This window comes from Onychomys torridus, chromosome 1, assembly GCF_903995425.1.
Source record: "Onychomys torridus chromosome 1, mOncTor1.1, whole genome shotgun sequence".
NCBI classification, from domain to species: Eukaryota; Metazoa; Chordata; class Mammalia; order Rodentia; family Cricetidae; genus Onychomys; species Onychomys torridus.
In genome coordinates, this window is record NC_050443.1 from 15,521,318 (window position 1) to 15,536,401 (window position 15,084).

Below are 15,084 nucleotides of genomic sequence, written 5' to 3' on the forward strand. Positions count from 1 at the left end.
TGGGACTGACCTTGCTTCCTACCTTCTGAGGGCCCATAGCCCAAGTTAGGACCGGAAACCCTTCATCACACCGACTACAGACAGGGACTGGTTCAGGAATGGTGCAGGCCTCAATTCAAACCCGTGGAAATCAACCCTGTGATTTCTTTTTGTTTTGTAACGAAGTTTCTCTGTGGAACCAAGGCTAACCTTCCCCCCTACCCCTCTCTGAGTCTATATATATATAAACCCTGGCTGTCCTGAAACTCGCTCTGTAGACCAGGCTGGCCTCGAACTCACAGAGGTCCACCTGCCTCTGCCTCCCGAGTGCTGGAATTAAAGGCGTACGCCACCACCATCCTACCAGACTGGACTCTTCATTTTTGTGTTAGTTTCTTGTCTTATGGTATGAAAACTACCTTGGAAAAGCTATGTACAGGAGGATTTATTTTGGCTCACATCAAGGGTACAGTCCATTGTGGCGGGGAAGTCACGGTCACATTGTATATACAATCAAGAGGCAGAGAGCCATGGACATTGTGCTCAGCTCACCCTCCTCTTCATGCAGTGGGGGACACCAGACTATGGGATGGGGCCACCCACATTCGGGGTGGGTCTTCCCACTTTAATAAACCTAACCTAGACCATCCTTTGGAATGCACATAGGCTGACCTAAGCTAGATAATTCCTCTCAAGCGTGGCTTGTCTCCTAGGGGATCCTATCAAGTTGGCAGTATTAACCATCACAATTGAGAGCATCCTGTCTCAGCCTCTACAGTGCTAGTATTATTACAGGTGTGTGTCACCAGTTAGCTCAGTCCTGTGGGTTTTTTTGTGGGGGGAGGGGGGACTACCAGAAGGGACACAAGGACAGTAAGGAGTCTTTTAGAACCACCTTGACTGCAGACAAAGTATCCCAGAAGGAAACAGGCACGAGGCAGAAAGCCATTCTAACCCTTTAGACCCCTGGATCCAGCCTGAAGCCAGAGGGTAAGCCAATACATTCTTGGTAGTTTAGTTGTTGTTTGTTTTTGTGTCTCTAGGCAGGGTCTCTCTACATATCCCTTGCTGTCCTGGAATTTACTATGTAGACCACGCTGGCCTCAAACTCAGAGATCTGCTGTGGAATAATCCTTCTGCACACTGAAGATGTGCTGCTCTCATTGTTAATAAAGAACTGACTGGCCAATAGTTAGGCAGGATTTGGGGCGCACAGAGAATGCTGGGAAGGAGGGTGGAGTCGGAGGAGTCAAGAGCCGGAGGCAGAAGAAGCAACATGGGAAATTCATAGATGAGGTAAAGGAGCCTCAGGGCAGCACATAAATTAATAGAAATGGGTTAATTTAAGTTGTAAGAGGTGGCTGGAGACAAACCTAAGCTATTAGCTGAGCTCTTACAATTAATAATTTTCTGTGTGGTTATTTGTGGAGTGGCTTCTGGGACAGAGCTGCTTGGTGGTCTAGATGAAAAACTCCACCTACAGAGATCCACCTGCCTCTGCCTCTCCAGTGCTGTGATTAGGGGTGCTCCATCTCACCTGTAGCAATATCTCTGAGTTTAAAAGCTTAGAACATAATTGGTCCCTACATCTCCATCTCTTCCTGGGTACCCTCTTCCCCCCCCCCCAAAAAAAAACCCCAAGAATACAATGTTAGCAGTAAGGGTTTTATTAGGGAGGTGACTTTGGCTTTTAGGAAATGGAGGTTAAGGGACCTCAATGACTCCAGGGAGGTCCTGGCCCTAAGTCCCCTGGGGCCAGTCCCTAGGAAGGCACTGTGGCAGTTAGGTTCAAAAGGAAGTTTCATTAAGAGTGTTCTTAGGTGTCAGGGGAGTCCCAAGACCTGTGGAGGGTCGAGGGGCTGGGGTCGGTGGCCGCCGAGGCTCTGGTGCACCCCTCACCAGCTCCTGACACCGGTCCACAAAGCTTCCTGCCCCGCGGCGGCGGACCTCTGCCTGCGGTGGGCTGGGGCTCCCTCTGTGGCCCGACAGGGAGGTGTTGCTGGAGGCTGAGTGGAGACTGAGAGGGAGGGAAACTCAGTGTCCACCTGTGTCACCATGCTGTTTCCACTGCACAGAGAGGGGAGTGGAGTTACAGGTACCTGGTAAGGGAGGCCCTGGGTGAGGGGCTGGGGAAAGTGCCTCGAGAGGAAGCCAAGGGGGCCAGTTCACACTGCTCCAGCTGCCCCATCAACTCTTCTTCCGTCAGGCCACCTGCTGAGGTGGCAAAGAAGCAGGGTCAGGGGTAAGACGGGGGCATAGGCCAAGAGCAACTGGAGGTAGGAGAGAAGAAAGCGGTGTAGATGGATGGGCTAGGGTCAGAGGCTAAGAGAGAGCAGCGGGAAAGCAACGCTAAGAAAGGACTGGGGAGCAAGGAAGACCCAAAGGGCATAGCAGTGGGACCAGAGGGTAGGGGCTGGTAAGGGAAACCATGGCAAGGGACAGGATTGAAGGGGAGCAGGGAGTACCAGGGGCTTGGCCCAGGCCGTCCATGGCGGTAGTCAGGTCCCACATGGCCAGGCTGCCATTGGCCTGGCCGGTGAGCAGGTAGCGTCGGGGCCTGGAGCCCAGCCGCCTTGAGCCCTCACATTCCAGCACTGTGAAGGCAGTTGTGGGTGAGCCATCCACTGAGCGTACGGAACACACCCTGTAGGAGGCAAGGGGTCAGGAGTCATCAGCCTGGTCCCTCTCCTCACTGTCTCCACCTCTGAGCATTCAGGTCCTCCCCTGTCCCTACACTGCCCACAGCCAGCGCTGTTTGTTTTGAGACAGATTCTCATGTAGCCCAGGCTGGCCTGCAACTCACTAGGTAGTTGAGGATGACTTGGAACTTCTGATCCTTCTGCTTCTACTTCCTGAGTGCTGCGGTTACAGACATGTACCATGCCCTGTTTATTCAGTACTGGAGGTCAAACCCAAGGTTTTGCGCATGCTAGGCACATACTTCTACTGACCCACTCTACTGACCAGGCTGCATCCCCAAACTTTGGTTTCGCTTCAGCATCTCTAATATTCTGTCCCTACCCACATTCATGTATCCCTGGGGCCTCAGGACCCTTCCCATGCTTATCTTATCAGTTGTATCTGCCCCCTCCCATGGGTCACCCAGCATCTCTCAGATCACTGTCTCATCCTGTCTCCCACCAGGCACTTGGCCCAATGTCATCCCTGGCTTTTGACCTCTTGTCCATCCCCTTACACAGGCTTGGCTTCCCATGCACTCAGAAAAAGGCCTCAGCTGCCCTACACAAGGACCAGGCCCATTACCCAGTGTGGCTCTCCCCAGCCCTGGCACATGTTCCGTCCTCAGCAGGCATTTCTCTCCCTCCCTGCTTTCTTCTGTTCATTCCTACTCAGCTTCAGGTTTCTCTGAAGAGGCCACACCCCGAGCAACACTCCCAGGCCTCCTTTTCAGGTCACATGATATAGCCTGTGTGCCCATCCACTCCTCACCCACCCCTGTATGCAACCCAACCCACAACCCTCTGCCGGCACCATCCATCCCCGATCCTCTGCCTGCAGCCCCTTCCCACTAGACTGCCTGGGCTTTCTAAGGTCCAACACAGTGACCTGGGGTTTCTCTAGTGTTACTCTCCCACTCATAACCCAGAGGTCACTCACCCTGTGGCCTCTGCCCCTTCAGGACCCCTTTTGGGCCTCCTCCCTGGCCTTGCCTCATTTGGTGGGACAGTACTCACCGCTGCCCAGTGGAGGAGAGACGCACAAAGAGCTGGCTGGCATTTGGCACCACCTTCTGGATGAACACCTGCTGGTCATCCCGCTCACCATAGGGACCTGGGTGGGCAGGAGTGGGGTAAGGGCCACAGGGTCCACAAAGCCTTCACACCCCACGGCACTAGCCTTTCTTTCTCCATTGCTGAGCCAACTCCCAGACCTAGATTCTGCCCCCAGGCTACTGCAGTTGGACAGAGGCAGGAGGAACTACGGGCTTGCAAGGATCAACAGCATTTGGCCTGTCAGGAGATGGTGAGCGGGAATCAATGGCCAGGCAGAGTGGGATTGGCTGGGAGTACAGAGGTCAATGGCAGGTCAGGGGAGACCAAAATGGAAGTGAACAAGGGTTAGTAATTAGTGCAGCTAGAGGGCAACAGAGCAGCTGAAGGCAACAGAGCAGAGGTCTAAGGAGCCTCGGGGATCCCGCGCGGCTCAGGCAGGTCTGCGGGAAGGAGTCAAGGGCCAGGGTCAGCAGGCACCAATGTCATTGCCAGCACTGCAGCCTCCGTGACCGTCGGCCGACTCCAGTGCCAGGATCTTGAAGGACGCTAGCGGAGTGGACCCGGGCTGGGTGGAGATCATGCCTCGAAAGCGGGTCACAGACCACGTCCGTACATGGTTGTTGTCGGCACAGACTAAGGAGCAGAGAGACAGCGGAAGGTCAGGCCTGGCCATGGCAGCAGCACAGATCAACCCTCCTGACCCTCAACATGAGCCTTTTCAGAGGTATCAGGGCCCAGCTGCTGAGTACTCCCTCTTCAGGGATTTCTTATGCTGGAGTTCCAGATGCCCAGAGAGCCCATCAGCTCTGCCTCAGAAGCGGTTTGGGTCGGACCATGTTACCATGTCCATGGACCCACCTGGGTCCTTTCACCTCATCTCTTTGCTTGGCTTCCTGATCCTGTCCAATCCCTATAGCCACATCGATGCTCAGCCAAAGCAAGGATGTCAACACTGGCCACGCCCATCCCCCCACTCTTCCCGCTGGTCCACTGGAGTGCTTGTCCCTGATGATCTGCACCTGTGGACCTTCATTTCCGCTCTGAGGTCCTTGGCCTCAGACAGGCTTGTCCTGCATCAGCCCTCTTCAATGACCCTCATGCACTTGAAAAAGAAATGTGAAGGAGAGGTGTGGCGGTACACACCTGTAACCCCAGTGTTTAGAAGGCTGGATCCAAAGGATCCTAAATTCAAGGCTAGCCTGGGCTATGTAGCAAGATCTTATCTCAGCCAAAATTCTAAGGGCTGGGGTGATGGTTCAGTTGGCAGCATGTTTGCCATGTGAGTATAAGGGTCTGATTATGGAGATGTGTGTGCTTGAAAGGTGCTGGAAAGGTGTCGTGATGAGCAGGTCCCTGGGGCTCTCCAGCCAGCCACTCTAGCATATGGGCAATCCCCAGATCTCGTAAGATTCTTCAAAAACAAGATGGAGGGGCTGGAGAGATGGCTCAGTGGTTAAGAGCACTGGCTGCTCTTCCAGAGGACCCGGGTTCAATCCCAGCACCCACACGGAGGCTCACAGTTATCTATAACCCCAGGATCCGACACACTCACACAGGCATGCATGCAGGCAAAACACCAATGCACATAAAATTAAAAACAAATAAAAACAAAACAAACAAACAAACCCAAGATGAAGGGAGTAGAGAGACCGCTCAGTGATTTGGAGTACTTGCTACTCTTGCAGAGGACTGTCAGCCCCCAGCCCCCATGTTGGGTGGCTCACAACTACCTGTAACTCCACCTCCAGGAACACCGACACCCTCTTTTACCCTCTGCTGGCACCTGCACACACAGACACACAATTCTCTAAAATCTCTGTGTAGCCCTGGCTATCCTGGAACTTGCTCTGTAGACCAGGCTGGCCTCAAACTCAGAGATCCGCCTGCCTCTGCCTCCCAAGTGCTGGGATTAAAGGTGTGAGACACTACTACCCAGAAACCACTTCATGACCTTGAACACTACCTGGTGACAGTCTGTTTTACTTATTTATTTATCATGGGATAAGGATTAAACCAAGGGCTTTTCACAGCTTTGCATATGCTCTACCAATGAGCTTTCTGGCCCCATCTGTGAGCTTGTAGACAGACGAGGGTGCCTAGGAGGCCAGAAGACAGGGTCAGATCCTCAAGGACTGGAGTTATAGGTTGTGCATCACCATGTATGTGCTGGGAGTTGAACCTGGGTCCTCTAGAAGGATGGTTGGGGATATGAACTCAGGCTCTCATGCTTGCCCAATGGGCTGTTCATTGACTAAGCTCCCAGTTTTTTTGTTTTGTTTTGTGTTTTTGAAAGGCTAGGTAGCCCAGGCTGGCCTTGATCTCAAGAGCCTGGCGCTTTAGCCTCCCTAGGAGTGATCAATATATATTTACTCCTTCCAAGACTGGCTTCTTCCTATAAACTTTCTTATTTTCAGTTTTTAGAGACAATCTCATGTATCCCCACGTTGGCCTCAAACTCACTACATAGCTGAGGAAGATCTTGAACTTCTGACCCTCCTGTCTCCACCTCCAGGGTGCTGGGATTCAAACTCAGTGCTTCTTAGTGCTATGCTAAAAAAGCATTTTACCAGTTTAAATACATTTCCACACAAGGGCTTACTCTGTAGCCCAGGCTGGCCTTGAACTGTAAGTGATTCTTCTGCCTCAGCCTACTGAGTGCTGGCATTGCAGACTTGAGTCACTGTGTCCATTACAGTCATCCTCCATTTCTGTGATTCCCACCCGGGCTCTCCGGTTACCTTCAGCCTCAGGGAGCTGTCTCTCCACACAGCTGTCCCCACTGTAAGCCCCCTCCTCCTGGCTCCTCACTCCCAAAGCTGTCCCTCCTGCAGGGAACCCACCTGAGATGAGGTGCTTCTCCGACAACATGATCTTGGTGACAGGGCTGCGGTGCACGCTGAAGGTCTGGAAGAGCTGGGGCCCGGAGCCCACAGTCTCAGGGTGCTGCACAATGACCCGCACGACCCCTGAGCTGGTGCCATAAGCAATCTCAACCCAGTTCCCGCTGTCACCTGGGGAGAGGCCAACAACAAAGAAAGTCTGTCATGGAAACAGAACCAGGCCGAGAGGGTGAGAGGCAGGAAGGGAAGGAAGCAGGTGGGGGAGACACAGGGGAAGAGGCAGAAAGAGAGACGAGACAGAGACAAGACACAGAATATGAGACTAAGAAGGAACACAGGTGGGGCTGGAGAGATGGAGTAGATTGAGAACCTTTGCTGTTCTTCCAGAAGACCCACATGACAGCTCATAGCCACCTGGAACTCCTGTTCCAGATCCAACCCCTAATTTTGGACTCTTTGGACACCAAGCATGTACACAGCATACTTATATACGTGCAGCTAAACACTCATACCCACAAAACCTAAATCTTTTTAAAAATTCTAGAATGACATATAAATAGAGAAGAAGACTGCCCACCTCCCAGTGTCTCAAGGGCTTCCCTGACAACTTTTTATTTTGAGATTCTCGAAACACTTTTCTTTTCTTTTTTGGCTTTTTGAGATAGGGTTTCTCTGTGTAGTTTTGGAGCCTGTCCTGGATCTCGCTCTGTAGACCAGGCTGGCCTCAAACTCACAGAGATCCACCTGCCTCTGCCTCTCAAGTGCTGAAATTAAAGATGTGCATCACCACTACCCTGGCGAAACTTTTTCTTTTTTTGAGACAGAGTCTCACTATGTAGCCCTGTTTGGCCTGGAATTCAACATATGTAAATCAGGCTGGCTTAGAACTCACAGAGGTTCCCCCCCATCCCCCCCCCCCCCACCTTCATGCCTCCATGAGTGCTGGAGAGATCCTCAGAAACGCCACAGAGCATCGTAAAGAACACAGGTACGTAAAATACAGCATCAGCATTTTGTCACAGGCAATGTACTTTTAACCCACATAGTGACATGGATGGATATTAAATCTAGGAGACACAGAAAAGAACCAAGGGCTAGCTTGTGGTTCCGGCACTCAAGAGGCTCAAGCAGGATGGGGTAGTCTAGAGTTAGAGGCTAGCCTGGGCAATAGAGGAAGCTCCTGTCCTCCCCCACAAAGAGGGGTTGGCAGTTTAGGGGAATCAAGGATCCTTGAACACGGATTTATCTACTATCTGGCATGTATCCATTCTCTTGGTTTTATGAATTATGCAAATGTCATGTCCCAATGGGAGATGGGAAAGACACAAAACTTAACTACAGCGGTTTGTCGTGGAGAGGCCAGCAGCACCTGAAAGAGGGCTAAACAGAAGCAAAGCAAAAGTACAAGCTGAAGAAATGAGAACTAGTGTGCTCCCTTCCTGAGGAAATCACGAGGCACACCACACAACAGGGGCAGAGCTACAGGCCAGGGCTGGGGCTGGCTGGTAGCAGCAGGGATGGAGGCCCCCTCATAGCTTACTGGTCTTAGGGGTGAGGTAGACGCTGAGGGCAGTGACTCCATCCTCTGCCGGGTCTCGGTAGAGCTCACTGACGAGGAGGTCATTGTCCTTCATCCGCAGAGGGAATTTCTGCACATCTAGGTGGGCAGGCAGAGGTGGGGCAGATTCGTTGGAGGCTCCCGCTCCAGCCCCCCCTCAGGCTGCAGGAGTACACTGCTCACTGCTCACCCACGTAATAGATGGAGCCATTGCTGCAGCCCAGAAGGAGGAAGGAGCCAGCTGCATCGTAACTGGTGATAGGCTGGACCTCCTGGACCTGGGGCAGGAAAGAGGCAGTAGTGTGGAACCCTCCTGGCATCCCTGCCTTTCTCCCATAGTGCCCATTTCTGTATGCCCATCCTGACCAGGGCCTGAGCCTCTCCCTTCCAGCCTTGCCAGTTGCCATCTGTGTCTACCTGTAATGTCATGGCTGTCCCTGTAACATCATGGCTGTCCCTGTAACATGACGGCTCTCTCTGTAACATCACGGCTGTCCCTGCAACATCACGGCTGTCCCTGCAACATGACGGCTCTCTCTGTAACATGACGGCTGTCTCTGCAACATGACGGCTGTCCCTGCAACATCACGGCTGTCCCTGTAACATCATGGCTGTCCCTGTAGCATCATGGCTGTCCTTGTAACTGGCCTTAGCACTTTCCTCTCTATCTTAGACTGTCATTAATTCCTTGGCCCTCTTCTCTACTCTGTTTTTGTTGAGTTTTGAAAAATTATTTTCTAAGATCACGTGTGTGTGTGTAACTGTGCATGGGTGTGTACACATGAAGGTGGGGGTCCACAGAGGCCAGAGGATCTAGGCAGGGACTCTACCACTGAACCACGCACACCCCCAGCACCTCACTGGGGGATTCTAGGCAGGGTTTCTCTGTGTAGCCATGGCTGTCCTGGAACTCGCTTTGTAGACCAGGCTGCCCTCAAACTCACAGAGATCTGTCAGCCTCTACCTCCAAGCGATGGAACTAAAGGTGTGTGCCACCACACCTGGCACTCCATGGCCTTCTATCCCACACCCAGTGTAGGGTTATCTGGCTCTCTCTCTAGGTAGGGTGAAATAGGTAGGAACCCCTGGGCCTGCACAGTCCAGACACTTGAGAAGAGGGAGGGAGGCAGGCTGGCCCAAACTTACCTGCCAGTGCTTGGTCACAGCGTTCCACACCCCGATACGCCCTGTGTGGCTTGTGGCAATGAGCTGGTTCCCAACAAAGAACAAGGCCTCCACTGGTACACCCAGGTGGAAGACACCTGCAGGGGTGAGGCAGCAAAGAGAGGCTAGAAGACACTCACAGGGGTGAGGCAGCAAGGAAGGGCTGGAAGCCCACTGCAGGGGTGAGGCAGCAAGGACCACAGAGCCATGGGTTGTGTTGGGAATGGAACCCCACGGCAAAGAGGACTCCAGGAACTACACAGAATTTTTGATGGGCGTGGAACGCCAAAGGCAGGTAGAATTCTAACAGCTGAGGTTTCCAAAAAGGCTAAACTCTCCTACTGGGCAAGGGCTATGACAACTGAGGGCTGAATTTTGTTATTATTGCTTTGAGTCAGGGTCCCATGTAGCCCAGGCTAGCCTCCACTTTCTGTGTGCTGGATTATGGCTGTGTATCACCATATGCAGTTTATATGGTGTTTGGACTAGATCCAGGATTTCATGCATGCTCCTCTCTATCCAGACACATAAATAAATACATATAAAGATAAAATATGCAGGGCGGTGGTGGCGCACGCCTGTGATGCACTCGGGAAGCAGAGGCGGGTGGATCTCTGTGAGTTCGAGGCCAGCCTGGTCTACAGAGCTAGTCCAGGACAGGCTCCAAAGCTACAGAGAAATCTGTCTGAAAAACCAATATATAAAATCAGTGTGTTAACTGAACATGATGGCACTTGGTATTGCTGTGATAGAGAAAACGGGAGTTGAGGGCAGGAAGATCTGGAATTCAAGGCCTGGACTAAAACATTCAGGATTCTGAAGGTTTGGAGCATTCTCTCACAGGGTAAAGAGATTGACTAGAGCATAGAATTCTTATTCTTCTCATGTGGGCATCCAGTTTCATGGGTTGGGTTATTTCAAGATTACAGAATTCTACTGGGTTCTAGAAAAGTCTGGAGGGCATACCTATCTCAGAGCCACCACCTTGTGCCTGCAGAGCCCACAGAAGAATCTCGCTGCCGGTGGCTGCGGCCACCATCCTGTCATGCTCACCCAGAGCACCGCTGAGCACCCGAGCTGAGAGAGCCAGGCGCTCAATGGGCCAGTCCAGACGAGGGCTGGAAAAGGCCAGCTGCCAGCCGGAGGCTTCCTTCAGCCTGTGAGATCGGGGGAGATCAGCAACCCTCACCTCAGAGCCTCCCACAACCCCACCCCATCCTCAGCACCTGTAACAGACAAGAAAGTGGCTATAAGCCACAGCAATCCAGTTGTGGTGACCGCAGACCAATCGCACCATCCCTGGCTCTTCCGGTTGGCCTTGGGGGTAAGAGAGGAGACCAGAGCAGAGGGTCACGGGGGCCCACTGGCCCTGACCTCCTAAAGGACAGAAATTTAAGCTACAGCTGGTGATGCAGGCCTGTAACCTCAGTTAGTTTGGCTATTGAGACAGAAGGAACACAAGTTCAAGGCCTGTCTGGGCAACTTAGTGAGACCCTGACTCAGAACAGCAAGTAAAGAGAAGGCTGGAGGCAGGGGAGTTGTTCAGCAAATAAAAGCAGTTCTGGCACGACCTGGGTCCAGTCTCCAAAACCCACATGGTTCCCTCCAGCCTCCACAAACGCACTGTGTTATGAGTTCACTCATGTCCACAAAGATGATAATTAAATATAAATAACCAAATAAAATGAGGGCTCAAAGAGCCCACGCCATGGTTCATATTCTCGCGCTCAGGAGGCTGAGGCAGGAGGACTGGGTTGCTTTGAGCTCCAGGCCAGCCTGGGCCAGAGTGAGATCCTGTCTCAAAACAAAACAAAAAAGAGGCTATACAGTGCCAGAATGTATGCTCTAGGCTCAGTCCCAAGCACAACACACATGGAAAAGACAGACACTTACCTGATGGCGACGGGGGCGCTCTCTCATCCAGCATTCGGCCTAGCAGCCCTGCATTACCCAAGTTGGGGGGCATGGTGTTGCTCCGTCGAACAGGGGCTGGACGTCCCCCTACTTGCTGGGGCCCCACTAGGCTGTGCCGGTTTCTCCGCTTCACTGGGAATACTATCGTGAGGAGAAATGGCAGTCACCATAATTATAATCCTGGTGGGCTGTCAGTCTATGAACACTCAAACTACAACAGGCATGAATTCCTTGTGTCCTGGGGAAGGTGTTCTGTGGTATCAGGATATGGCATTCAATGACCCAGAAGCCTATTACAGAGAAAGACCAAGTTTGTTGCTGCTGTGATAGTGATGCCTTTTCATTATTTGCTAATTTTAGCCAGGCCTGGTAGGCAGGTCTGTAATTGCAACTACTTGGAAATCTGGAGCTGGAAGATTGTAAGTTCAAGGTCAGGCTGGACAATTTAGTGAGACCAAAATCTGGAGCTGGAAGATTTTAAGTTCAAGGCCAGGCTGGGCAACTTAGTGAGACCCTATCTCAAAACAAACAAACAAACAAACAAACAAACAAGCAAACAAACAAATAAAATGTAGAAGGCTAGTGAGATGTCTCAGTAGGCAAAAGTGCTTGCCACCAAGCCTAACAATCTTGACTCTGATCCTGAGACTCATGTGGTGGAAGGAGAGAAACATTCCTGCAAACCGTCCTCTGCTAGTCATACACGCCCTCCCCATGTGCCCCAATAAATAAGTCCATGTAATAACTAATTTTTTAAAGTAAAAATAGAGATGGGCTATAGCTCAGCAGTAAAATATATTCCCAGACTTTACCCGGGAAGGGCTGGGAGCTTGATTCAGAAGTAGAACACATGTCTGGAGTTCCCCAGTCAAGGTTTAGGGGTGTGGCTCTGTGCATAGCATCTGCCGAGCATGCACAAAGCCCTGGGTGCAAACCCTATACTATAACAAATATATAATAAAATAAAGAGTATAATTACAGGGCTACAGAGACTGCTCATGGGTAAAGCACTTGGTATATAAGCATGACTCAGGGTTTGGACCCCAGAGCCAGGAAAGTGAACAAAGGGACAAAGGTAGATCCTTACACTTCGCTTGCAAGCCAGCCTAGCCAATTGGTGAATTCCGGGTTCATTGAGACCTGGTCTCAATAACAACAACAATAATAATAATAATATATTATTATTTATTATTATAGCTATTATTATTATTTATTATTATTATAGACTAAATTAAAATTTTGGTTATCTTCCCTCCTAAAAAAGGGAACCCCCCTTGGGAGACAGAACATTGTTCTGGCTTTTTTCTGTGGTGTGTGTTTTGAAACGGGGTCTCCCAGTATAGCCCTGACTGTCCTGCCATTGGATATATACACTAAGCTGCTCTCCAACTCAGAGAGATCTGCCTGCTCCAGCCCCATAAGTGCTGGGATTAAAGGCGAGGGCCACCATGCCCAGCTGTTCTGTTCAGGCTTTATTCTCATGATTTTACTGTATTTGTTAGTATGATAAAGCTTATATTTTAAATGTTTATTTTTCATTTCTTTTTATTGAAAAACAGGGTGAAACTTCAGAAAATGCAGGCGACACCTCCCATCAGGCTCAAGTGCTTGATTCTGAGCTCTTAAGAGAACTGCACTGCTTCATGGAAAATGTTGTTTCCTAGTTCCTTTCCAAGCATCTGATAAAGAACTACAACTCCCAGTGCAGCCAGGGACTGCAAATACAGGTATCTCAGGGTTTGTAGCCCTATGGGAAATGTAGTCTTTAACCCAATCTCCCCCTCCGCAGCATCTATTGGGAGTACCCACCTGGAGGAGGTAGATAACCATTGAAGAGGACATTTCCACAGGAGGATCGATCCAATTCTTCCCTTACCTGCAGGCGACGAACTGCAAGGGAAGGGCTCAACACTTGATCTTGAGGGATAGATACTAAGGCAGACCCATGTCCCTCTCCCCATTCGGTTTTCCACAGAACTACCAACTCCTTCAGACCCAAATCCAGTGCTCTTAGCTCCTTCTGACTGAGGGAGTCAAAGAGGTAGAGAATGCTCAGGAAGTAACTGAGGGTGCTGATGGGGGTGGGGGTTTAGAAGGTGGTGGGCACTCCCACTTACCCAGTGGAGTGAGCCCATAGAATTGGGCTTCATGGAGGAGGCTGGAACCGTGGATACCCCTAGGTAATAGAAGAGACTGAGGTAAAAGTCTGGGGTGTAGGGGTGGGCAGCACATTCTGAGAAGGCTTTTGAAACTGTGCTAGTTTTGATGGGTTTAAGATTCTAGGGAGTTTGAGAGTGGTACATACCTGCCACCCCAGAACAGGGGAAGCAGAGGCAAGAGCATCAAAGTTGGAGGCCAGCCTGGTTTGGATTGAGATCTCTAGGCAACCAGGGCTACAGAGCAAGGCCTTGTTTCAAACAAAAAAAGCAAACAAATAGATAAAATACTTAAAAAAAAAATCTAGGGAACAAAGATATGAGTGGGCCGGGTGGTGATGGCGCACGCCTTTAATCCCAGCAGAACCAGGTGGATCTTTGTGAGTTCAAGGCCAGCCTGGTCTACAAAGCGAGTTCCAGGAAAGGCGCAAAGCTACACAGAGAAACCCTGTCTCGAAAAACAAAAAAAAACAAAAACAAAAACAAAAACAAAAAAAAAGAGATGAGTGGTACAAATGTGTGCATATATTTGGAGGATGTATAACATGCTCAAGTCTGAAAAATTCTAATAGAATGGAGTGAACATTCAGAGAAGGAGGACAGACTTATATGGTGGGGAACTCACCCCCTTACCCATACCAACCTGGGGTCTAACTCTTTGGTCCGCAGGAAGTTGAGGATGGGTGCAAAGACGGTGGGGTCCCTGTCGATGAAGATCTGCATGGGGGGGGGGGGCATGGCAAGGACCTGGAGTAAGTAGGAGGTCCTATCCCTCCTCCCACTGACCGGTCCACTTCTGTTCCTGCCCTACTCACAGCTCCGGTCTCGTCTTTCAGAGTTGAAATGCGTCCGCTCAAAAGACTAGAGGAAGGGGAAACCGAGGAGGTGTCACGAGCCGAGTTGCGGAGGTGAGTAAGGGTGGAAATGGGTCTCCCCACACCCTCTCCTTTCATCCCCTCCTACCCTCGCCCCTAACCGACTCTCCTAATCACCTGGAGAAGAAGGAGTCTGGGATCCAGGTGAGCGTCTGGCGAGAGGTACTGAACCTGGGCCGTGAGGTAAGTAAACAGATGACGGGGAGCCGAGTACCACTGCCTCCTCCCTTGCGATCCACGCACGAAATCTTCCCTCCTTTGGCATTTTTTTTTAATCCAAGTGCCAAGCCTCCAGCACGGGGCGGAGCAATCCTTGATGGACAGGGTTTACCACCCCCACTCCCAGAAGAGGCGGGTATCCCGCCTCGGTCCCGTAGGATGGGGCCTCAGGGATCTCCCACACTCACCGCTTGCCCCCCACGTTCAGATGAATTACTTCCCCGGGGGCTCCACGGTTCGGGACCCCCTCCGCTGCAGTCGTCGCAACAGCCATGGCCCCCCGGCGAGGCTGCCGGCCTGCACCCACTTCCGGGTGTGCACAGACCCCGCCCCTGACGCTTGCTCATTGGCCTAGAGGCTACAGGATTCTCTGACGATTGGACAGAGCACTCGCTCCTTCGCAATTACGTTCTCTGACTCTTCAAAGCCGGGCGGTCTTTCCTGGTCTCGACGGGGCGCACTACTGGGCTGCTTTGGGGTAGTTCAATAGCGTCCCCCTATTTCTAGATTCCCTTATTTAGGTATAACATCTAGGCGATTCGTTGAGTACGTGCGCAGATCCTGAAATGAAACCTACACCAATGCGTAGGTACTTCTAGAGTCTAAGGTCTTCACAGCCTCGGCCGCGAACCAGCCCACCCTCCA

The 15,084-nt window shown here is 51.3% G+C and overlaps 1 protein-coding gene across 2 annotated transcripts; it reads right to left on the reverse strand.

Moving 5' to 3' along the window:
- Positions 1–1,623: 1,623 nt before the first annotated feature.
- Shkbp1 (SH3KBP1 binding protein 1) lies at positions 1,624–15,081 on the reverse strand. Of its 2 annotated transcripts, none has more exons than XM_036188966.1 (18): positions 14,628–15,081; positions 14,338–14,391; positions 14,161–14,206; positions 13,989–14,062; positions 13,307–13,365; positions 12,999–13,079; positions 11,169–11,330; positions 10,502–10,592; positions 10,242–10,432; positions 9,258–9,373; positions 8,302–8,389; positions 8,094–8,210; positions 6,554–6,724; positions 4,191–4,346; positions 3,675–3,771; positions 2,445–2,623; positions 2,079–2,190; positions 1,624–1,996 (listed from the first exon to the last, which is right to left on the reverse strand). In XM_036188966.1, the coding sequence occupies exons 1-18, from the start codon at positions 14,711–14,713 to the stop codon at positions 1,768–1,770; spliced, it is 2,109 nt and encodes a 702-aa protein (XP_036044859.1). In that variant the 5' UTR covers positions 14,714–15,081; the 3' UTR covers positions 1,624–1,767. The 2 variants fall into 2 exon arrangements, with proteins under 2 accessions (XP_036044859.1, XP_036044851.1); XM_036188958.1 differs by having other exon boundaries at positions 2,079–2,193.
- Positions 15,082–15,084: the final 3 nt, after the last annotated feature.